This window comes from Stegostoma tigrinum, chromosome 9 (genome assembly GCF_030684315.1).
Source record: "Stegostoma tigrinum isolate sSteTig4 chromosome 9, sSteTig4.hap1, whole genome shotgun sequence".
NCBI lineage: Eukaryota > Metazoa > Chordata > Chondrichthyes > Orectolobiformes > Stegostomatidae > Stegostoma > Stegostoma tigrinum.
The window spans coordinates 98,226,483-98,252,146 of NC_081362.1; the positions used below are offsets into that span (position 1 = coordinate 98,226,483).

Below are 25,664 nucleotides of genomic sequence, written 5' to 3' on the forward strand. Positions count from 1 at the left end.
ATGGTTCAATGAGATCACCTCCCATTCTTCTAAATGCCAATGAGTCCCAAGTTGTTTAGCCTTTGCACATAAGACAGTCCCTCCGTACCTGGGATGATCATAATGAACAAAAACTGAAGTTGCTGGAAAAGCTCAGTAGGCCTAGCAGCATCTGTGAAGAGAAAATCAGAGTTAACGTTTTGGGTACAGGGAACCCTTCCTCAGAATATTGGACTTGAGATGTTAATGCTGATTTTCTCTTCACAGGTGCTGCCAGACCAGATGAGCTTTCCCAGCAACTTCTGTTTTTGCTCCTGATTTACAGCATACACAGTTCTTTTGGTTTTTATCATCCTAATGAACCTCTGTGACCATCCTCAATGAAATGATATATTTTTTCTTAAATAATGGGATCAAAACTGCTCATAGTACTCCAGAGATAGTAGGAACTGCCAATGCTGGAGAATCTGAGATAACACGGTGTAAAGCTGGATGAACACAGCAGGCTAAGCAGCATCAGAGGAGCAGGAAAGCTTGACATTTCGGTTCGGGACCCCTCTTCAGAAAAAAATTTCTGTGTTTCATGCACAAATTCCCCCAAGTCCCTTTGTGTTGCAGCTTTCTGCAGTTTCTTTCCATTTAAACAATACTCTGTTCTTTTGATCTCCCTTCTAAAATGAACAACTGCACATTTTCCCACATTGTACTCCATTTGCCAACTTTTGCCCACTTCCTTAACCAACCAAGGTCTCTTTGCAAAATGTTTGTACCCCTCTCACAACCTGTCTTTCCACCAATTTTCATGCTGTCTGAAAAATTGACTACACTACACTTACTTCCTACCAGTCATTTGTAAATATCTTGTGGTCCCAGCACTAGTGCCTGTGGAACCCACTATTCATTGGTCACCAACCTGAAAAAGAAACCCTTATCCCCACTTGCCAATTCTTTTCTCATGTCATTATACTGCATCCAAGATAATGGGATCCTATGATTTAACTTTTTGTAAGGTACCTTGTTGAACACCTTCCGAAAGTCCAAATCCAACACACCTCTCTATCCACTCTGAGACTTCCTCATAAAACTCAAATCAATTAGCCAGACACAATTTCCCTTTTATGAAGCTGTGCTGACTCTGCTTGAATAGATTATGATTTTCCAAATGTACTTCTATTACTTCCTTCATAATTGATTCCAATAATTTTCCAACAATGTATATTAGGCTAATCGGCTTAACATTGCCAATTTTTTTGCCTTGAATAGGAGTGTAAAATTACCTGTTTTCAAATCCTGTGGTACTTCTCCAGAATCCAATGACTTTTTTTTGGAAAGTTTGTTTGACTGCTAGAATTAAAGTGATGACCCGAAAATCCACAGACCGTGCAGTGTGTTCCAATACAGGTTTACAAAAGAATTAAGCTAAGGTAAAGGTTATATCAAGTCCCAGATTTCCCCATTCCACTCTTAACTGTTCTGACATAATGTAGCAAGCCACTCATGTTCGTACCCAGTAGGACATTCCACACCTCAATGTTCCCCAGCCGGATACTCCACATCTCATTCGTCCCTGGTGTGTCCTCTCATATTCCACTGCTCTCCAGTTTGTCCCCTCTATACCCCACTTCTTCCCAGTACCTGTCTGTTTTATCTTCGTATGGCTCCTCCATATCCAATTACACTCCATTGTATCAATACCATAACCAATGTGTCCTCTTCATATTTCCCTCTTTTATTTTCATTAGAAAGACGGGGATTGAGGGGGAATCAAATTTGACGTTTACAAAATCATGAGGTGTATAGACAGGGTGGATAACAAGAAGCTTTTTCCCAGAGTGGGGGACTCAATTACTAGGGGTCATGAGTTAAAAGTGAGTGGAGGAAAGTTTATGGGAGAAATGCGTAGAAAGCTCTTTACGCAGAGGGTGGTGGGTGCCTGAAACGCGTTGCCAGCGGAGGTGGTAGACGCAGACACGATGGTGTCTTTTAAGATGTATCTGGACAGGTACAATGTGGGCAGGGAGCAAAGGGAAAATAGCTGACAGGTTTAGATACAGGATCTCGATTGGCGCAGCCTTGGAGGGCCGAAGGGCCTGTTCCTGTGCTGTAATTTTCTTTGTTTTTTGTTCTTTGTTCTTTCCTGGTGGGAATGGATTAAAATGACAACCAAATTTTGTTTCAAGATTTCTTCTAATTCCCCTGCTCCCTCATGCTATCTTTTTAGGCTTAGCGTCTAATCCAGCAGGAATTTCCACATTCTTTGGGTCGTGAATAACTGCCCATTTTGATGAAAGTTTGCATCTTTTTTTGCAGCACTCACAGACATTGTACAGATACATCTATATGAGCTGTAAACAGGAGAATAACTCCCATATCCACTATGATGCTCTATACGCCATGCTTGCACTCATCAGCGTTGAGCTGGCCAATGAGGAGGTAGTTGTGGATCTTATTCGTGTGGTATTAGCCCTCCAGGTATGTCCTTTGTTATATAATACTTTGGTGAATCCTCATCTTGGATGTCTCGTTCCAGTCATCATATGTTCCACTGTGTTAATTTTAAACAAGTGACTATCCCATATGGCCTCCAGTTAAAACAAAAGAACATAAAAGTTAAAAAAACTTAACTGGGGGTGGGGGGAGGCAATGACCTCGTGATTTTATCACTAGGCTATTAATCAAGATAGTCAGGTAATTTTCTGGGGCTCTGGATTTAAATAACAACATGCTGGAACTAGAATTCAATAAAAAGAAAGCCTTGAAATAAGAGTCTTAAAATGACCATACAATTATTGTTGATTGCTAGTAAAACCCAATTAGTTTACTATAAAACCATAGGAAATAGGAACAAGAGTAGGACATTCAGCTCCTTAAGCCTGCTCCACCGTTGATAGAATCATGACTGATCTGACTTTCCTTATGCCCACTTTCCTGTCCTTTTCCCATATCCCTTGCTATCTGCTGATTAATAATCCAACTGACACCCTTAAATGTACACAAGGCCTCTGCTCCCACAGCTCTCTGCGAGAAGGAGTTCCAAAGACTCAAAACCCTCAGAGAAGAAATTCCTTTTCACCTGAAGCATAAATTATGCCCCCTAATTCTGAGAATATATCCTCCGCTGTCAGACTGTCTCATGACCTCCCTCAGCATCTACATGTCAAGCCCCTTAAGAATCCTACATGTGTCATCGAGATCACCTTTCATTCTTGCAAATTCCAATGAGTCCCAACATGTTTAAAATTTGATCATAAGACAATCCCTCCATACAAGGATCATCCAGGGGAGGCAATGGCTCAGTGTCATTATTTCTGGATTGTTAATTCAGGGACCCAGGTAATGTTCTGAGGCATGGTTTCAAATCCTGCCACTGCAGCTGGTGGAATTTGAATTCAATTAAAAAATTCTGGAATTAAGAGTCTAATGATGACCTTGAATTGATTTTTGGGAAAGGTCCATCTGGTTCACTAATGTTATTAAAAGAAAGAAATTGCCATCCTCACCTGGTCTGGCCTATATGTGATTCCAGACCTACAGCAATGTGGTTGATACTTAACTGTAGAAGATACTGAGGGATACGATCTATTTACATTTGGAAGAAAATTGACTCATTAGTGATAGGCAGTATGTTTTTATGCAGGGAAGGTCATGTCTTACCAACTTGATAGAATTCTTTGAGGAAGTGACCAAGTTGATGCTGTCACATACATGGACTTCAGTAAGGCGTTTGATAATGTAGTCCACGGTAGGGTGACTGAGAAAGTGAGGTCGCACGAGATTGTACTAGTTAGATGGATAGAGAACTGGCTGGGAAACAGGAGACAGAGAGTTGTAGTGGAAGGGAGTTTCTCAAAATTGAAACCTGTGACCAGCGGTGTTCCACAGGGATCCATGTTGGGACCACTGTTGTTTGTGATAATGATTTGGAGGAAGGTATAGATGGCCTGATTAGCAAGTTTGCAGAGGACACTAAGATTGGTGGAATAGCAAATAGTGAAGGGGACTGTCGGAGAATGCAGCAGAATATAGATAGACTGGAGAGTTGGGTGGAGAAATGGCAGGTGAAGTTCAATCCAGGCAAATGCAAGGTGATGCATTTTGGAAGATCCAATTCAAAAGCAAACTATGTAGTAAATGGAAAAATTTCCCCTGGGGGAAATTGATACACAGAGAGATCTGGATGTTTCAGTCCATTATTCCCTGAAGGTCGCTACACAAGTCAACGGTGTGGTCAAGAAGGCATATGGCATGCTTTCATTCATCGGACGGGGTATTGAGTACAAGAGTTGGCAGGTCATGTTACGGTTGTATAGGACTTTGGTTCAGCCACATTTGGAATACTGCATACAGCTCTGGTCACCACATTACCAAAAGGATGTGGACGCTTTGGAGAGGCTGCAGAGGAGGTTCACTAGGATGTTGCCAGGTATGGAGGACACTAGCTATGAAGAGAGGTTGAGTAGATTAGGATTATTTACATTAGAAAGATGGAGATTGAGGGGGAACCTGATTGAGGTCTACAAAATCACAAGAGGTATAGACAGGATGGATAGCAAGAAGCTTTTTTCCCAGAGTGAGGGACTCAATTAATAGGAGTCATGATTTCAAGGTGAGAGGGGAAACATTTAAGAGAGATATGCATGGTAAAGTTCTTTATGCAGAGGGTGGTGGGTGCCTGGAACGCGTTGCCAGCAGAGGTGTTAGAGGCAGGCTCAATAGCATCGTTTAAGATGTATCTAGACAGATACATGAATGGGCAGGGAGCAGAGGGATACAGATCCTTGGAAAATAGGTGACAGGTTTAGATAGAGGATCTGGCGCTGGCTTGGAGGGCTGAAGGGCCTGTTCCTTTGCTGTAATTTTCTGTGTTCTTAACTTCTCTCCGGGCAAATATGAATGAGTATAAAAATGCTGGCCTTGCCAGTGATGCCCTCATCCTGTGAATGATTTAAAAATAAATCCCAGGGAACCTTCTCTGAAATGAAATAAGTTGTTTCCTTGAGTGAGGCGATTAAAACTGCTCATTTTATGCCACGTGAGGTTGCACCAGCACCTTATACCGTTGCAGTAAGATTTCCTTCCCTCTTCTGACATTCCAACTCCCTTGAAATGAGGACTAACATTCCATCAGCCTTCTGGCTGCACCTGTGTGCTAGCTTTCTGTGTTTCATGCCTCCTCATTTGTGCCAGTTGTACATTTCCATCAACTCCCTGATATTTCAAAAAATCCATTTACCTCCTCTTTAAATACTTTCGGTGATTTGGCCTCCACAATTTTCTGAAGTAGTGAATTCAAGCCATTCACTACCCATGTGGAGAAGAAATTCTTTTTCATCTCAGATTTAAATGAGTGCCTGTATTCTGTAATGTCGAACACCCCCCGAGTTTGAGAAATTTCAGCGAGTGGAAACACCTTCTCAATATCTCGTCTGTCAAGTGCCGTCAAAGTCTAATGTCAGCCTTACCAACACTTTATGCAATTGTAACAAAACTTCTTTATTTTTAAATTCTAATCCCTCATAAGAACGGACCAGATTCCATTTGCTTTCTTAATTACTTGCTGCACCTGCATGCTAGTATTTTGTGTTTCATGCACAAGAACATCCAGATTTGTCTGCGCTTCACTTTTTTGGAGTCTTTTTCCATTTAAAAATTAGCCTGTCTTTTGATTCTTCCCACCAAAGTGCATATCCTCATTTTTTGACATTAAACTCTTCTGTCAAACCCTTTGGATGCTTCTTTGCAGATGCGCTCCCTGTGCGATAGTTAATCATAAAACCATATGTTGTAGGAGCAGAAGCAGGCCAGTCAGCCCATCAAGTCTACTCTGCTATTAATGAAATCATGTCTGATCTGATCACCTTCAATCACTTTCCTGCTTTGTCCCTCTGTCCTTTGCTTCCCTTAATTAATTAAAACTTTGTCTATACTTGAATATAGTTAATGATCCAGTCCCCACAACACTCTGTAGTAAAGAATTCCATAGATTCACTACACTCTGAGAAAAGAAATTCCTCCTCATCTCTGTGTTTAAATAAACAATGGTTACTTCTCTAACTTTTTTTCAGAACTCAGGGAGGTAGCCACCCTCATTTTACTTTTGTCAATAATATCACCAAATTACTCTCAATCTACAGATCTCTTAAACTGCATGTAAAACTGACAGTGCAGCTGACAGTCTGGTGTAGGTGACATGTACCTTACGATAGGTCATGGATGAAATTGGTTTCATGCTGACCAAGAGCTTGTGAACAGAGCCACTTCCTTCAGACCCTGTCAGTGTGGTCAATATGGCCATGTTCTGGTGACATTATAGATAGTGAACTTGGCTGTGGCATCAGCTGGTTACTTTCTGTGCTTTTGGCCTAATGTGTTGGTAGACTATGAAATACATAAAACAACTGGGGAGGGGGCAAACGAAAATAAAATCACCAATTAAATTGGAGAATCATAAGTGAAATCCATAATAAAAATATGCCATAAAACTGCAATACTAGTGAATAGGTGTTAATGGGGACTGTTAGTGACTAACAATAGGTGGTATGTAATGGCAAGCTGTGTGATAACAAGGCCTGGTGTGTGGGGTAGGGAGTTAGGACATGGGAGAGTTTCGGCCCTAAAATTATTGAACTCGATATTGAGGCCACAGGGCTACAGGATCCCCAAGCGGACCACAAGTGGTGCCACTTTGACACACCACCCTGTTCCCTGGCCAACATCTCTGTCTCAGGATTGCTGCAGTGCTCCAGCGAAGCTCAACGCAATATGGAAGAACACCTCATTTTCCACTTGGGGATCCTGCAGCCTTCTGGACTCAATATCGAGTTCAATAATTTTAGGGCCTGAACACTCTCATGTCCCAGCTTCCTACCTCGTGCACCAGGCCTTGTTATCACATAGCCTGCCATTACACACTACCTATTGTTAGTCACTAACAGTCCCCATTAACAACTATTCACCCTCTTAGATAGATCTATTCTTTGTCTATCCAACTGCTCTTTTCTCTCTTCGGGCTCTATTCTATCGTTTACTCCCTGCCTTATCCTCCTCCCTATTTTCTGCACATAAGCTGGCGTTTTCCCAGCTACCATCTGTTCTGAGCAAGGGTCACTGGATCCAAAACAGGAACTCTGTTTTTTTTTTCACAGATGCTGCAAGATCTGCTGAGCTTTTCCAGCAACTTGTTTTTGTTCCTGATTTACAGCATTGACAGTTCTTTCAGTTTTTATATCTAGATATGTAGCAGTCTTGTCCTCTGAGTTCAGTACAGTTGGAAGAGGCAGTAAAGTGTCTTTATTTACAGGAACTTTCATCAACCAATGAGGATAACCTGCCTGTGTGGACACGCTGTGCAATTCATGCCCTCTGCTCTGCCTATCTGAACCTCATTAGCCAGCTGACCAGCCTGCCTGCCTTCTGCCAGAATATACAGCAGGTAAGATTATCTGGGCAGTTTTTCTTTCTTCAGTTTGTTTGTGAGATGTGAACATCACTGGCTGGACATGTATTACCTGTCCCTAAGTGCCCTTGGGAACATAGAACATAGACAATAGAACAGTGCAACGTAGTACAGGCCCTTCGGCCCACCATGTTGTGCCAACCTGTTATCCTACTAAGATCAAACTGCCCTGCATACCCAATATTATACTATGATTCATGTCCTACCCAAGAGTCACTAAAATGTCTCGAATGTATTTGACTATAAGGTGAGTGAGAAGGTGGTGGTGGGCTGCCTTCTTGAACTGCTGCAGCTCATCTGCTGTGAGTTGACCCATAATGACGTTCAGGAGGATATTCCAGTATTTTGACCCAGTGACGCTGAAAGAACAGCAGTATATTCCAAATTAGGGTAGTGAGTAGCTTAGAGGGAAACTTGCAGGTGGTAGCGTTCCCATGTATCAGCTTTCCTTGTCCTTCTGGATGGAAGTGGTCATTAGCTTGGAAGATGCTGTCTGACAATCCTTGGTGAATTTCTGCAGTGCATCTTGTTGATATTACACACTGCTGCAACTGAGTGTCAGTGTTTGAGGGAGTAGATATTTGTGGATGTGGTACCAATCAAGCAAGCTACTTTTTCCTGAATGATGTCAAGTTCATAAGCATTGTTGTAGATGCAGACATCCAGGAAAATGGGGAGCATTCCATCACGTTCCTGATATGAGCCTTTTAGTTGGTGGACATGCTTTAGGGAGTCAGAAAGTGAGCCATTCACCGCTGTATTCCTCGCCTCTAAACTGCTGTTGCAGCCACTGTATTTATATGGCTAGTCTAGTTGGCTTTCTGGTCAATGGTAACCCACAGGATATTGAGAAAAGGAAAATTCAGTGATGGTAACACCGTTGAATGTCAAGGGGCGGAGGTTAGAAAGTTTCTTATTGATGATGGCTGTAGCCTTGCATTTCTCTGGCGCGAATGTTACTTGCCATTTGTCAGCCCAAACTTTGGATACTGTCTAGATCTTGTTGCATTTGAATGTGGAATGCTTCAGTACCTGAGGAGTCACAAACGGTGCACAACTGGTGGAACATTATGCTGTCGTTGGCAAACATACCCACTTCCGACTTTATGATGGAGGGAAGATCATTGATGAAGCAGTTGAAGATGGTTGGGTCCAGGACACTACCCTGAGGAACCCCTGCAGAGATGTCCTGGAGTCGAGATGACTGGCCTCCAACAACCATGACCATCTTCCGATGTACAAGGTATGACTCCAACCAGCAGAGAATTTGTTCTCTAATATCCACTAATTCCAGTTTCTTGGGGCTCATTGATGTCACACTCAGCCAAATGCAGCCTTAATGTCAAAGACTGTCACTCTCACCTCATCTGTGGAATTCACCTCTTTAGCCCATTAATGAACAAAAGCTGTAATGGGATCTGGTGCTGAATGGCTCTGGAGGAGCCCAAACTAGGCATCACTGAGATTATTGCAGAACAGGTGCTGCTTGACAGGACCGTCGATGACACCTTCCATCACTTTCCTGATGATCGAGTAGACCAATGGGACAATAATTGGTTGGATACCATGTAGAGCTGGAGAAAACAGCATGTTGGGCAGCATCAGGGGAGCAGGAAAGTCGACTCTTCAGGTTTACACCCTTCATGACTCTGAATCCGTCATCTGCAGCTCTTGCTACCTCCCAGTAATTGGTTGGGTTGGATTTGTTCTGCATTGAATACATAACTTTTGCAAAGTTGGGCAGCGGCTTGTAGGTTTGTCGGTACACAGAGAGCTCTCAAATTGAAACACTTCTTTCAAAAAGCTGTACAGTTAGCAAGATAAGCAACAGTTTTGTTTTGTTAACAAGACAAGTTTTGATTTTAGCCAATCAACTTGAATCAGGCATTTCAAGACCAAAAACAAATTAAATTTAAATCTGATGGTTTTGAAGTCATAGGACCAATTCTGTTGTAAGAAATTGAGATATCAGTAAGGATATAAAAGGACAGGCCCGAAATGCCAGCTTTCCTCCTCCTCTGATGCTGCTTGGCCAGATGTGTTCATTCAGCTCTACACCTTACATAGAACATAGAACATTACAGCACAGTACAGGCCCATCGGCCTTCGATGTTGTGCCGACCTGTCATACCGATCTCAAGCCCATCTAACCTACACTATTCCATGTACGTCCATATGCTCGTCCAATAACGACTTAAATGTACCTAAAGTTGGCAAATCTACTACCATTACAGGCAAAGCGTTCCATTCCCTTACTACTCTCTGAGTAAAGAAACCACCTCTGACATCTGACCTATATCTTTCACCCCTCAATTTAAAGCTATGCCCCCTCGTGCTCGCCATCACCATCCTAGGAAAAAGGCTCTCCCTATCCACCCTATCTAACCCTCTGATTATTTTATATGTTTCAATTAAATCACCTCTCAACCTTCTTCTCTCTAATGAAAACAGCCTCAAGTCCCTCAGCCTTTCCTCGTAAGACCTTCCCTCCATACCAGGCAACATCCTGGTAAATCTCCTCTGCACCCTTTCCAAAGCTTCCACATCATTATAATGCGGTGACCAGAACTGTACGCAATACTCCAAGTGCGGCCACACCAGAGTTTTGTACAGCTGCAGCATAACCTCTTGGTTCCAGAACTCGATCCCTCCATTAATAAAAGCTAAAACACTGTATGCCTTCTTAACAGCCCTGTCAACCTGGGTGACAACTTTCAAGGATCTGTGTATATGGACACCGAGATCTCTCTGCTCATCTACACTACCAAGAATCTTACCATTAGCCCAGTACTTTGCCTTCCGGTTACTCCTAGCAAAGTGCATCACCTCACACTTGTCTGCATTAAACTCCATTTGCCACCTCTCAGCCCAGCTCTGCAGCTTATCTATGTCTCTCTGCAACCTACAGCATCCTTCGTCACTATCAACAAGTCCACCGACCTTAGTGTCCTTTGCAAATTTACTAACCCATCCTTCTACGCCCTCATCCAGGTCATTTATAAAAATGACAAACAGCAGTGGACCCAACACCGACCCTTGCAGTACACCACTAGTAACTGGTCTCCAGGATGAACATTTCCCATCAACTACCACCCTCTGTCTTCTTTCAGCAAGCCAATTTCCGATCCAAACTGCTATATCTCCCACAATTCCATTCCTCCGCATTTTGTAGAATAGCCTACTGTGGGCAACCTTATCGAAGGCCTAACTGAAATCCATATACACCACATCAACCGGTTTACTCTCATCTACCTGTTTGGTCACCTTCTCAAAGAACAAGATTGCTGCCTATGGAACAGAAAGATGAGGATCCTATTGCTAAGAGTGGAGCTGAGACCAAGATCACTTAATTTTGAGATCGGTCAGGAGGGAATGTGTTGAATACGGAGCTGCAGTAAATGAGCAGGAGTCTGACGTAGGTGTCTTTGTTGTCCAATGTTCCAGGGATGAGTGCAGGGCTTGGTGTATGGCATCCTCTTATGTCTTACCAACCTGTTATGTCCGTAGGCAAGCTGTAGGCAATTGAGGCAAGCTGGGAAACTGCAATTGATGTGAGCCATGACCAGCCTTTTGAAGCATTTCATGATTGTTGAAGTCAGAGCTATTGGGCGGTAGTTGGTGAGGCTTGTGTTTTCTTGGGTACAGGGATGATGGTGCTCTTCTTGGAGCAGGTGGAGACTTTGACTTGTAGGAGGGAGAGCTACATAGAACATTACAGCGCAGAACAGGTCCTTCGGCCCTCGATGTTGCACCGACCTGTGAACTAATCTAAGCCCCTCCCCCTACACTATCTCATCATTATCCATATGCTTATCCAAGCACTGTTTAAATGCCACTAATGTGGCTGAGTTAACTACATTGGCAGGAAGGGCGATCCATGCCCTTACCACTCTCTGAGTAAAGAACCTGCCTCTGACATCTGTCTTAAATCTATCACCCCTCAATTTGTAGCTATGCCCCCTTGTACAAGCTGAAGTCATCACCCTCAGAAAAAGACTCTCACTGTCCACCCTATCTAATGCTCTGATCATCTTGTCGAGGTAGAGGTAGAAGATGCCAGTGAATACCTCTGCCAGGTGAGTCGCACAGGATCTAAGTGCTCAGTCGGAGCCATTGTCTGGGGCTGTCATTTTCCTTGTGTTGACTCTCAGGAAGGCCGATCTGACTTTTGAAGCGGTAACAGAGGGGATAGGTCTGTCACTGAAGGTGCCGCCATGCCAGTGGTATCCTGCTCAAACCAAGCAGAGAAAGCATTGAGCATGTCAGGGAGGGATGTGTCATTGTCCGCTATCTTACGTGATTTCATTTTATGCCCCATAATGTCATTTAGGCCTTGCCGTAGACAGCAGGATTCTGTTTGGTAGGTCTGGGTCTCTAACGTGGTCCGGTACGGCTGCTTGCCTCCCTGCTGGCTTTGTCGAGATCATGTTTGGATTTTCTGTATTGGTCCGGGTCACCCGCCTTGAATGTTGCCTATCTGGTCTTTGATAGAGAGTGCATTTCTTGGTTTACCCAAGTTTATGGTTGGGGAACACTTCAAATGACTTCTTTGGTTCACAGTCCTCACATTTGCTAATGAAGTCCATGACGGTGGTGGCAGACTCTTGGTTTTGCGCTGAACACTTGAACATGGTCCAGCCCATCAAGTCTAAACAGTCCCAGAGACAGTGTTCTACTGCCTCAGACCAACACTGTACTTCTTTTCATGAAGGATTCTCCCATTTCAGCTTCTGCTTGTATGCTGGAAGAAGAAAACAGCACTGTGTTTGGATTTTCCAAAGTGTGGGTGGGGTTTGAGTGGTAAATGTCTTTGTTGGTTGTGTAGCAGTGTCCTGAATGCTTGGCCCTCTGGTGGGGCATCCAGTTTTCCCAAATCTTGCTGTCCTTATTTTCACAGGAATATACTGATCCTAAACTGTGGTCAATTAGCCTTTAAAAGATTCCACATGCCAGATGTGGATTTACCCTTAAACAACGACCCACAATCTACATTCCCTAGTTCCTGCCCAATATTCTGGTAGTTAGCCTTACCCAAGTTTTGTACTTTCACTCGAGGTCTAATCTTATCTTTATCCATGAGTTAATACTTACAGGATTATGATCACGGTTCCCGAAATGCTCTTCTGTTGAAACTTCGATAGCGTGGCTGGCCTCATCCCCCAGTGCCAGGTCTAGTATGGCTCCTTCCCTAACTGGACTATTTACATTGTGTTTCAAAATACCATCCCAGACACATCTCATGAATTTCACCCCATCTAAACTCTTGATATTAAGTGAGCCCCAGTCAATATACGGGAAATTAAAAATCACCACAATAACCCTTCATTTTTAAATTTTTCCACAATTGATCCACATATCTGTTCTTCTATTACCCGTTGACTGTTAGGAGGCCTGTAGTACAATTGCATCAAAGTGATTGCACCCTTCCTTCTCCTGAGCAGTATCCATATGGCTTCACTAGATGACCCCTCCAAGGTGTCCTTCCTCAATACAGCTGTGTTATCCTCCCTTATGTTGCAAAGAATACTTACGGATTGAAAGGCAAGACATTAGAATTTGTTTGCAAAATGGTAAAGGAAAAGAGTACATGAGCCCCTTTAAAAGATGAGTGATAATGGGAACTGCAGATGCTGGAGAATCCAAGATAATAAAATGTGAGGCTGGATGAACACAGCAGGCCCAGCAGCATCTCAGGAGCACAAAAGCTGACGTTTCGGGCCTAGACCCTTCATCAGTGAGGGGGAGGGGGTGAGGGTTCGGGAATAAATAGGGAGAGAGGGGGAGGCGGACCGAAGGTGGAGAGAAAAGAAGATAGGTGGAGAGGAGAGTATAGGTGAGGAGGTAGGGAGGGGATAGGTCAGTCCAGGGAAGACGGACAGGTCAAGGAGGTGGGATGAAGTTAGTAGGTAGGAGATGGAGGTGCGGCTTGGGGTGGGAGGAAGGGATGGGTGAGAGGAGAGATTTCCACTCCCCCTCCCATTCTTTAGATGACATGTCCATCATGGGCCTCCTGCAGTGCCACCCGAAGGTTGCAGGAACAGCAACTCATATTCCGCTTGGGAACCCTGCAGCCCAATGGTATCAATGTGGATTTCACCAGCTTCAAAATCTCCCCTTCCCCCACCGCATCCCAAAACCAGCCCAGTTCGTCCCCTCCCCCCACTGCACCACACAACCAGCCCAGCTCTTCCCCTCCACCCACTGCATCCCATAACCAGTCCAACCTGTCTGTGCCTCCCTAACCTGTTCCTCCTCTCACCCATCCCTTCCTCCCACCCCAAGCTGCACCTCCATCTCCTACCTACTAACCTCATCCCACCTCCTTGACCTGTCCGTCTTCCCTGGACTGACCTATCCCCTCCCTACCTCCCCACCTATACTCTCCTCTCCACCTATCTTCTTTTCTCTCCATCTTCAGTCAGCCTCCCCCCTCTCCCTATTTATTCCAGAACCCTCACCCCATCCCCCACTCTGATGAAGGGTCTAGGCTCGAAACGTCAACTTTTGTGCTCCTGAGATGCTACTTGGCCTGCTGTGTTCATCCAGCCTCACATTTTATTACGTTTAAAAGATGATGTGTTTTTTTCTAGGTTTGCAAATTTAAAAAGATGTGCACGTTCACAGAGTTCCTGAAATTGAAACATTGCATCAAAAGGCCGATGGTTAGACACCCAGGCAGTAATTTTATTATGAAGGCACTCAGTTTGTACATCAACCAATTAATTTAAGCCAGGCACTTAGAGATAGAAAACCTAGAGGAGGCAGTGGCCTCATAGTATTATTGCTGGACTGTTAATCTAGAAACCCAGGTGTTGTGCTGGGGGCCTCGGTTCCAATCCCCCCATGACAGATGGTGGAATTTGAATTCAATGAATACCTGTAATTGAGTGTCTGATGATGTCCATGAATCCATTGCCAATTGTCAGTAAAAACCCACCTGGCACACAAATGCCCTTAGAAAACTACCAATCTTGCCTGATCTGGTCTACAGGCCCACAGCAATGTGGTTGACTCATAACTGCCCTCTGGGCAATTAGTTATAGGCAATAATTGCTGGCCTAGCCAGTGATGCCATCAACCCCTGATTGATCAAAGGAAAAAGATGACTTAAATTTGGTTTTGACGACCTCAGACCAATCCTACTGTAAAACCTGATAGGTCATCAAAGGTATAAAAGAAGGTATTTGAAAATAGGTGTGAGAGTGAGCTACTATCCAAAGAGGAACTCACTGGCTCTCACAGAAGTCTCTAAGCTCTCAGAGAAAGCACAATCTAAATAAAGGTACCACAGCACTCTCAGCTAATATTTACAACACAAGAATTTGACAGAGGAAGGTGTTCCTGACTGGAGGACAGTGGAGGAGGCAAAGAACATTCTGAAAGACTGATCCTGGCTGTAATTTTGAGAAACTAAGTTTTAAGTTTTTTTTAATTAATCTGTTTTATATAAGTGGAACTTCTATCTGTTGGAACAGCATACCATTAGAATTATGTTTTCTTGGGAATAGTTAGCAATTAAGGGGAAATTGTTTGATTTGCTAGTAGCTCTGTTAATTTGTTAGATAAATAAATTTTTACTTGTTGATTGTCAAGTGGCTGTGAGGAGTTCATTTTATTTCATCTCTCTTTTATAACAGATTGGGAGGTGAGAGGCAGGTTATACCACTTTCCACATTTCCTTCTATGTTCTATAACAAGATGAGGCAAACTCCCCTTTGGTTTTGGTTTTGATTATCAGAGAGGTGTTGACATCCCCTCCAGGGGCTTCAGATTGGTATGACAGGTCGGCACAACATCGAAGGCCAAAGGGCCTGTATTGTGTTGTAATGTTCTATGTTGTATGACAGATTGGGGCTCGAATCCAGGATCTGGCCTGTTTGTGTGTGGGATCTGGACAGATTTGATCAGATTTGGGAGATGAAAGGTTCTAGCAGATTTAAACAGACTTGGGCATTAGTATCCCTGTTCTTTAAATAAAACTTAAGTGAGAAGTGGAAAACTTGTTTAATTTTAGTTGCTTCAGTGATAATGGGAACTGCAGATGCTGGAGAATCCAAGACAACAAAGTGTGAAGCTGGATGAACACAGCAGGCCAAGCAGCATCTCAGGACCACAAAAACTGACGTTTCGGGCCTAGACCCTTCATCAGAGAGGGGGATGAGGAGAGGATTCTGGAATAAATAGGGAGAGAGGGGGAGGCGGACTGAAGATGGAGAGAAAAGATAGGTGGAGAGGAGAGTAAAGGTGAGGAGGTAGGGAGGGGATAGGTCAGCCCACGGACAGGTCAAGGAGGTGAGTTTAGTAGGTAGAAATGGAGGTGCGGCTTGAGGTTTGAGGAAGGGATAGGTGAGAGGAAGAACAGGTTAGGGAGGCGGAGACAGGCTGGGCTGGTTTTGGGATGCAGTGGGGGGATGGGATGAACTGGGCTGGTTTTAAGATGCAGTGGGGGAAGGGGAGATTTTGAAGCTTGTGAAGTCCACATTGATACCATTGGGCTGCATCTGCTAATGTGGTATACTGTATCCATTGTACCCGGTGTGGCTTCCTCTACATTGGGGAAACCAAGCAGACGCTTGGGGACCGCTTTGCAGAACACCTTCGCTCAGTTCGCAATAAACAACTGCACCTCCCAATCGCGAACCATTTTAACTCCCCCTCCCATTCCTCAGACGACACATCCATCATGGGCCTCCTGCAGTGCCACAATGATGCCACCCAAAGGTTGCAAGAACAGCAACTCATAATCCGCTTGGGAACCCTGCAGCCCAATGGTATCAATGTGGACTTCACAAGCTTCAAAATCTCCCCTTCTCCCACTGCATCACAAAACCAGCCCAGCTCGTCCCCTCCCTCCACTGCATCCCAAAACCAGCCCAGCCTGTCTGTGCCTCCCCCACCTGTTCTTCCTCTCACCCATCCCTTCCTCCCTCAAGCCGCACCTCCATTTCCTACCTGCTAACCTCACCCTGCCTCCTTGACCTGTCCGTCTTCTCTGGACTGACCTATCTGCTCCCTACCTCCCCATCTATACTCTCCTCTCCACCTATCTTCTTTTCTCTCCATCTTTGGTCAGCCTCCCCCTCTCTCCCTATTTATTCCAGAACCTTCTCTTCATCCCCTTCTCTGATGAACGGTCTCGGCCCGAAATGTCAGCTTTTATGCTCCTGAGATGCTGCTTGGCCTGCTGTGTTCATCCATCTTCACACTTTGTTATCTTTAATTTTAGTTGCTTGTTGCTGGTTAAATCAAAAGTGGGGAAATGGCTCTTAATACTGCTAAAGAGGTTCTGGGGTTGAACATGCTTCCCAAATTTGCCAAGAAAGTTTAGAAAGACAGAGGAAGGATATATCTTTAGACTTAGCAAACAGGCTAGATTGGGTTTAACTAGGGAGAAGAGGAAAGCTGAAATTGTAAAGGAGTTAGTCAAGCATTTCGGTGTACTGGGGGAACAGTCAAGTGCAGTGGAGTTGGAAAAATTAAACTGCAAATCAGACAACTCGAGCCAGAAGATAAAGAAAAGGATAAAAGAGCCAGGCCTGAAGAAAGAGAAAGAATCTTCAAGTTGGAATGGATAAGTTGGAACTCGAAGCAAAAAGTCTTCAAGTAACAGAAGTAAACTATGATATAGAAGTAAAGATGAGCAGACTCATCATAACCAACAGCCTGGTAGGAATATATACAAATCTGTCCGAACATTACCAAAATTTAATGAAGTTTTTTTTATATTTCCTTTGAGAAATTAGCTAACCAGATGAACTAGCCAGACACTGTGTGAGTAATGTTAAAGCCGGCAACTCACTTCCAGAAACAGTAAGAACTGATGTTGAGGAACAGAAAGTTCAAACAACAAAAAGAGCTGCAGAGATAGCGGCTGAATATGCATTAGTGCTTAAAATTAAATTTAGTTTCCAATGGTAATTTCATGCCGTGAGGGACAGAAGTTGCGAAAGAGGGAGGTCCTTCAACGCAAAGCAAAAAGTAGATTGCATGGGGAACAGTTTACCACGTGTGAGAAAAGAAACCCAAGAGGGTGAAAAGGAGGTGAAAATCCTCAGGTGTTTCCACTGTAATAGACGGGGAGACATTTAGTCACAGTGCCAGTGGGTTAAGAAAGGCACTGGAGAAAGGATGTGGTAAAAGAGGCTCAACCAGTGGGATTAAAATTTTCTAGAAGGTGGGATTAGTGGAAGTAGTGAAGGAAATCCCAAGAGAAGTCGAGGAGCTGCAGGAGAGTGCAGAGCCTAGTCACAGGCTGGATAATAAGAGAGTGCCCAATTTTTTCAAAGACTTAACCTGTGTGAGTAAGGTTTACTTAGGAAGAATAGGGGGAGAAGGTAAACACGTTGAAATATTGAGATACAGGAGCTGATCAGTCTCAATTGTAAGAGATGAAAATATTTATACTTCTTCTGAAGTGTTACCCAAGAGACTGATAATATGTGAAATAAACGGAGAGAGGTTTAGTGTTCCCTGTATAGGCTAAGGCTAGAAAGTCCATGAAAGAATGGGGAAGTGACAGCAGGAGTGACTGATAGAGTGTCTATTCCAGGAATACAGCTTTTTTGGAAACAATTTAGCAGGATTAAAAGTGGAAGTGACACCCCTTGTAGTAGAGAAGCTGAAAAAAAAACCAAGGAACTGAGGAGTTAAAAGAAAAATACCCTGGAAATTTTCCAGACTGTGTGGCGACAAGATCCCACAGTCATAAGTAAAGTGAGAAGGGAAAACAAAAGAGAAAGATAAGCACCAGTCTTGCGATGTTTGGTCATTTCTCCTTGTTTGTTCTTCTTAGCCATCGCAACCTTAGTCTCTGGCTCCTCCTCAGTCATTTTATTTCCTGACCAACTGCTTTGGTTGCCACCAGGATATTTCTCTTTGTCTTCCTCATTGAAAGATTTGTTTTTTTTTGTTGATCTTTATGACAGGTAATTGAAGTCAGAAGGAAGGAAGCATTATACTTGTTGCCAGAGGGGGTCTTTGAAGATGAAAACAGGTATGTGCAGGGAATTGGGTGAGATTCTCCCAAGTGTCTATAAATGCTTACTTTGTTTCCCTCATGTTCATAAGTTTCCTTCACATTTCACTAAGTCTATTTTATGTGTTTATTCACACTCCTTTATTTATTTCAATTAAGAAAAGTGGCACCTTAATATTTGTTCGCTTGGCATTATGCCAGTTTTTGTTTGGGACCTAAGTGCAGTATTTGGACTTTGATTCATGAAGGTTGCATACCATACCCCTGTTTCAGGTAAACACCAACAATGGTACAATATAGTGCCTTCCAATTAGGCAATTGGTGCATTTGTAGATGAGGTCCATTGGGACAAAATAAATTGCTAGAGAAACTCAGCAAGTCAGCTAGTATCTGTGGAGAAAAAGGAAAATCAATGTTTCAGGTCATGTGACCATTAATCAGAGCCCCTTCATTGAGTTTTGATAAAGAGTCGATGGATCCTAAACATTGACTCTCTTATCTTTCCACAGATACTGCCAGACCTGCTGAGTTTCTCCAGCAACTTCTGCTTAAGGTTGCCACCATCTGCAGTTCTTGTTTGCATTTTAAGGTAATGTTGTGAGTGTAGCATCTCACATTTGTCCACATGTTCTTCATTTTTGTTGTAAAATCAGACAAGATATTAAATTTCTTACCCAGCATGTTTTATAAAGGTGCATTTCTCATTTGCAAAGGTTTATTAATCACTATGCACAATACCTAACTGGTCAGTGTTGTTAGATGAAGTCACTTAATTGTAAGAAGAACAAAAGCAAATAGATGTGCCTGGCATTAAACTATGACATAATGAAGACACACCTAGTCCCATCGACCCTGTCATGTCCTCCTTAATAACATTTGAGGATTGAAGTTAGCAGTGAAAGAGGATTCCCACAGATTAATTAATCAAAAACCTGATATGAAAGAATCCATGAGTCATTACAACAAACATTAGGCCACTCAGTCCTTTCAGCCCATGACAGCATAGTCACAACCACAGAATTTGGAGTCCTGTGTCATCATCCCTGGTTAGGTCCTGTCCAGGTGGCCCTAATGAACCTCCTTAATGAATCTGCACTCCGTAAAGCCTTGTGGCATCAGGTCAAACATGGCCAAGGAAATGTCCTGCTGATAACCATCACCCTCCCTTTCTCACTTGATGAATCAGTATTTCTCCATGTTGAACATCATTCAGAAGAACCTCTAGGGCTATTAAGGCAGAGATTGTATTCTGGATAAGGGGGACCACCAAGAGGGGCAGTAGCAATATTACTAATCAACTGGGCATGTGGCAAAAGGTGATGAAAGCAACATAATGACAAAACCTGCTTGGCCTTATTCTCACAAATCTACCTGTCACAATGTGTCAATCAATAACAGTATTGATGGGAATGACCAGCCCTTCTGGAGAGTTGTCTTCACCAAGCAGACATTCTCTTTTGTGTTACATGCTGTTACCACTATCTGAAATGGGATTCATAAAGACCAGGTATAGCAGTTCAAAACTGGACAATCATGAGGACTGTGGGCTATAAACATTAGAATTATACACCATAACAACCTGTAACCTCATGACCTGGCATGTTCTTTGGTCTTCCTTACAATCTAAATAAAAAGAAATGCAAACCTCAGATGCACAGAGAGGGATCTTTGAGTTCTAGCAGATAAGAACATAAGAACTAGGAGCAGGAGTAGGCCATCCGGCCCCTTGAGCCTGCCCCGCCATTTAATAAGATCATGGCTGACCTTTTTGAGACTCAGCTCCACTTACCCGCCCACTCACCATAACCCTTAATTCCTTTACTGTTCAAAAATTTATCTATCCTTTCCTTAAAAACATTCGGTGAGGTAGCTTCAACTGCTTCATCGGGCAGGGAATTCTACAGATTCACAACTCTTTGGGTGAAGAAGTTCCTCCTGACCTCAGTAATACATCTGCTTTCCCTTTATTTTGAGGTGATGCCCTCTAGTCCTAGTTCCACCTACTAGCGGAAACAGCCTCCCTGCCTCCACTTTATCTATTCCCTTCATAATCTTGTGTTTCTATAAGATCTCCCCTCATTCTTCTGAATTCCAATCAGTATAATCCCAGTCTACTCAGTCTCTCCTCATAATCCAACCCTCTCAACTCTGGAATCAACCAAGTGAATCTCCTCTGCAGCCCCTCCAGTGCTAATATATCTATTCCCAAGTAAGGAGACCAAAACTGCACACAGTACCCCAGGTGTGGCCTCACCAGGAGCCTATACAGCTGCAGCATAGCCTCCCTGTATTTAAACTCCATCCCTCGAGCAGTGGCAGACAAAATTCCATTTTCCTTTTTAATAACCTGCTGCACCTGCAATCCTTTCAGCGATTCATGCACAAGGACACCCAAGTCTCTGCACAGCAGCGTACTGTAATTTTTTGCCATTTAAAACATAGTTCATTTTGCTGTTGTCTTTGGATGACCTCACACTTAACAACATTGTACTCCATCTGCCAGACCTTTGCGCACTCACTCAGACTATTTATATCCCTCTGCAGACTTTCAGTGTCTTCTGCACACTTTGCTCTACCACTCACCTCAGTGTCACCTGCAAATTTTGACACACCACACTTAGTCCCCAACTCCAAATCATATGTGTAAATTGTAAACAATTGAGGTCCCAACACTGATCCTTAGGCATACCACTAGCCACTGACCGTCACCAGAAAAAACACCCATTTACCCTTACTCTTTGCTTTCTACTGATCAACCAATCCTCTGTCCATGCCAATACATTACCTGTAATATCGTGCAACTTTATCTTATATAGCAGCCTTTGGTGTGGCACTTTGTCAAATGCGTTCTGGAAACCCAGATACACCACATCCACTGGTTCCCCATTGCCCACCAAGCAAGTAATGTCCTCAAAGAATTCTACCGAATTAGTTAAACATGACCTACCCTTCATGAACCCATGCTGGGTGTTCCCAATGGGACAATTTATATCTAGATGTCTTGCTATTTCTTCCTTAATGATAGATTCAAGCATTTCCCCACTGCACACATTAAACTAACTGGCCAATAGTTACCTGCTTTTTGTCGACTTCCTTTTTTAAACAGTGGTGTCACATTGGCTGTTTTCTAATCTGCGCGAACCACCCCAGAGTCCAGTGAATTTTGGTAACTAATTACTAGTGCATTAGCTATTTCCCCCTTCACCTCTTTTAGCACCCTGGGAAGCATTTCATCAGGTTCGTGAGACGTGTCTACCTTTAGCCCCATTAGCTTGCCCAGTACTGCCTCCTTAGTGATAATGATAGTTTCTAGGTCCGCACCTGCTATAACCTTCTTACCATTAGTTTTTGGCATGTTAGTTGTGTCTTCCACTGTGAAGACTGACACGAAATAACTGTTTAATGTCTCAGCTATTTCCTCAATAAATTGGCCTTTTCATCCTCTAAAGGACCAATGTTTACCTTCACCACTCTTTTACGATTTACATATTTATCGGAACTTTTGCTGCCTGTTTTTATATTCTGAGCTAGTTTGCTCTCATAATCGATCTTACTTTTCTTTATAACTTTTTTTGTGGCTTTCTGTTGGCCTTTAAAGGTTTCCCAGTCTACTAGTTTCCCACTAGTGTTTGCTTTTTTGTGTGTTTTTTTTCAATCGATACTTTTCTTTATTTCCTTAGACATCCATGGCTGGCCCTCTCTTTTCCTACAGTTCTTCCTTATCACTGGAATATACTTCAGCTGAGCACTGTGAAAATGATGATTATAGGGGATGGCCTAGTGGTATTATCACTGGACTGTTAATCCAGAGATCTAGGTAATGTTCTGGGGACCTAGGTTCAAATCTCACCAAGGCTGATGGTGGAATTTGAGTTCAATAAATATCTGGAATTAAGAATCTAATGATGACCGTGAATCCATTATCGATTGTCAGGAAAAACCCATCTGGTTCACTAATGTCCTTTAGGAAAGGAAGCTGTCATCCTTACTTGGTCTGGCCTACCAGTGACTCCAGATCCACAACAGTGTGGTTGACTCTTAACTGCCCGCTTGGCTATTAGGGACGGGCAATAAATGTTGGGCTCGCTAGCAGTGTCTTCATCCTATAAATGAATTTTAAAAAAGCAATCCAGCAACCCAGATAATGCTCTGGAGACCCAAGGTCAAATCCTATCACAGCAGATGACAAAATTTGAGTTCAAACTATCTGGAATTAAGAGTCTAACATTGACCACAACATCGTTGTCAATTATGTATCAAACCACTAAAATGTCTCAAAAGAAGAAACCAGACAAATCACTTGACATCGACCAAGGCATGAGAAAGAACAGTGACAAACTCAGCCCTATTGACCTGGCAAAGGCTTCCTTAACTGGTGGCAAATAGCTTTTGAGTGGGTCTTGCAGAATCATGGAATTGCTTCTTGGTCAACTTGTAAGGTGTATTTGGCCCCATTGATAGTAAATCTTTTTTGCACCTTTTTCCAGTTTAATAACATCTCTCCTATAGGGGGTTAACCAGAAGTGTACGCTGTACTCCACATGTGACCTTACCAATGTCTTGTACAGCCGTAATATGATTTCTCAACTCCTGTTATCAATGCTGTGCCTGATGAAGGCAAGCATGCCAAATACCGTCATCACCAACCTGACTGCCTAGGATGCCACTTTCAAGGAATTATGCAGCTATACCCTTTATGTTTGACAATACCCACTGGGGGCCTACCATTAACTGCGTAATTCTTGCTCTGGTTTGTCTTCCCAAAATGCATTCCCCTGCATTCATCTAAGTTAAACTGAAGCGGCCATTCCTTGGCCCAGTTGATCAGGATCCCATTATACTCTTAGATCATCATCTTCGCTGTCCACTACTCTATCAATTTTGGTGTCACCCACAAAATTATTAACCATGCCTCCTATATTCTCATCCAAATCATTTACATAAATGGTGAACAACAGTGGACTCAGCACCAAGCCTTGTGGCATAGGCTGGTTACAAGCCTCTTGTCTGAATAACAACCCTTTACCACCACTCTTTGCCTTCTACTGCCAAGACAATTTTGTGTCCAATAATCTAGGTTTTCCTGGATTTCCTTTTGATCTCACCTTACCAGCCAGTCTACCATGTGGGACTTTGTCAATGGCGTTGCAAAAGTCCATGAGACAACATTTCCTGCTCTGCTTTCATCAATCTTCTTTGTCATCCCTTCAAAATCTTACTGAACCTTGTGAGACACGATTTCCCTTGCACAAAGACATGCTGACAATCTCTAATCAGTCCTCACCTTTCCAAATACATGTCGACACTGAATCTCAGAAACCCCTCCAACAACTTACCCACCACTGATGTTAGGCTAACCAGTCTGCAGTTCCCTGGCCTTTCCTTGCAGCTTTTCTTAAATAATGGCACAACATTAGCACCTCACCTGTGGCTGTCGATAATACAAATATCTCTGCTGGCGGCCCCACAGTTTCTCTGCTTGCCTCACACAATGCCCTAGGATGTGCATGATCAGGTGTCAGGGATTTTACCTTTATATGTTTTAAGACCTCATGCACTCCCCCGTTCTTCTGTTATGTGGACTCTTTTCACTACTTATTTCCCTGGGTTCTCTAGCTTCCATGTCTTTCTTCATGGTTAAAAACTGACGTAAATATTTAGTTAGGATTTTCCACGTGGTCTTGATGTCAAGGGCTGTCACTTTCATCTCACTTCTGAAATTTAACTCTTTTGTTCATGCTGAGTGGCTCTATCAGAACCCAAACTGGGCATCACTGAGCAGTTATTGCTAAGCAGGTGCTGTTTGATAGTGCTGTTGATGACACCTTCCATCGCTTTACTGATGGTTGAGAATAGACTGATACGGTGGTTCTTGGCCAGGTTAGATTTGTCCTGCTTTTTGTGTACAGCTCTTAGTCTGGTAGGTGCCAGTGTTGTAACTGTACTGGACCAGCTTGTTTCAGGGAGCAGCAAGTTTTGGGGCACGGGTCTTCGGTACTTTTACTGGAACGTTGTCAGGGCCCGTAGCCTTTGCACTATCTAGTGCCTTCAACTACTTCTTAATATGACATGGAGTGAATGGAATTGGCTGAAGCCAGGCATCTGTGATGCTAGGGACTACTGGAGGATGCAATATGGATCATTCACTTGACAATTCTGGCTGAAGATTGCTGCAAAAGCTTCAGCCTTATCTTTTGCATTGATGTGCTGGGCTCTTCCATTATTGAGGATGGCGATATTTGTACAGCCTCCTTCTCCAGTGAGTTGTTTAATTGTCCGCCACCATTCACAACAGATGTGGCAGTACTTCAGAGCTTAGATCTGATCTGTTGGTTGTGGCTACCCTTACTTTGGCCTATCAATTGCTGTTTGGCATGCACGTAGTCCTGTTTGTTAGCTTCTGCAGGTTGACACCTCATTTCCAGGTACGCCTGGTACTGTTCCTGGCGTGCAGGCCTGCACTTTCCATTGAACCAGTGTTGAACCCATGGCTTAAAGTTAATAGTTGAGTGGGGATCTTATAGGCCATGAGGTTGCTCATTCTGGAGGTGTACAATTCTGCTGCTGTTGATTGCCCACAGCACCTCATAGATTCCCAGTCTTGAGTTGCTAGATCTGTTTGAAGTGTTTCCATTTAGCATGGTTGTAATGCCACACAACATAATGGAGGGTATTCTCAAAGTGAAGGTGGAACTTCATCTCCAAAACATTTTTGCATTGGCCACTCTTACTGGCACGCTCATTGACAGATCCATCTAAAGCCAGCAGATTGGTAAGGATGAGGTCAACTATATATTTCCCTCTTGTTGGTTCCCTCGCAACCTGCTACAGACCCAATATGTCTTTTACATCCCAACTAGCACAATCAGTAATGCTGCTGCTGAGCCACTCTTGGTAGTTGACATTGAAATTCCCCACCCAGATATTTCTTTTTCCCTTGCACAATCAGTGCTTCCTCCAAGTATTGTTCAATGTTGAGGAGTACTGATTCATTAACTGAGGGAGGATGTTACATGGTAAACTGCTAAAGGAATCAAGGGATTTGGGGAAGAAGGGTGGAATTAAGGTATTGAGCTCAACAACAAGCCATGATCATATTAAATAGTGGAGCAAGCCCGATGGATTGAATAGTCTACTCCTGTTCCTGTCTTTTATGTTTTTCTCTTTTATGAATTTAAGCTCCTCAGCTGCTGTAAAGGATCTCTGTTCACATCTGTAGATCATCAGTTCATCCCTCAATGATCCTAGTCTGGT

General features: G+C 43.3%; 1 protein-coding gene across 12 annotated transcripts in view; it reads left to right on the forward strand.

Moving 5' to 3' along the window:
* Positions 1-25,664, forward strand: part of LOC125454981 (protein EFR3 homolog B-like) — a 151,043-nt gene that overhangs the window by 88,452 nt on the left and 36,927 nt on the right. For 11 of the 12 annotated variants that reach the window (XM_059648793.1, XM_048536406.2, XM_059648796.1 and 8 more), the window contains 3 exons: positions 2,290-2,451; positions 7,280-7,411; positions 18,361-18,428. In XM_059648793.1, coding sequence (XP_059504776.1) covers positions 2,290-2,451; positions 7,280-7,411; positions 18,361-18,428 — 362 coding nt within the window. The remainder of the gene's footprint in view (positions 1-2,289; positions 2,452-7,279; positions 7,412-18,360; positions 18,429-25,664) is intronic. The other variant, XM_059648795.1, reaches the window with a different exon arrangement.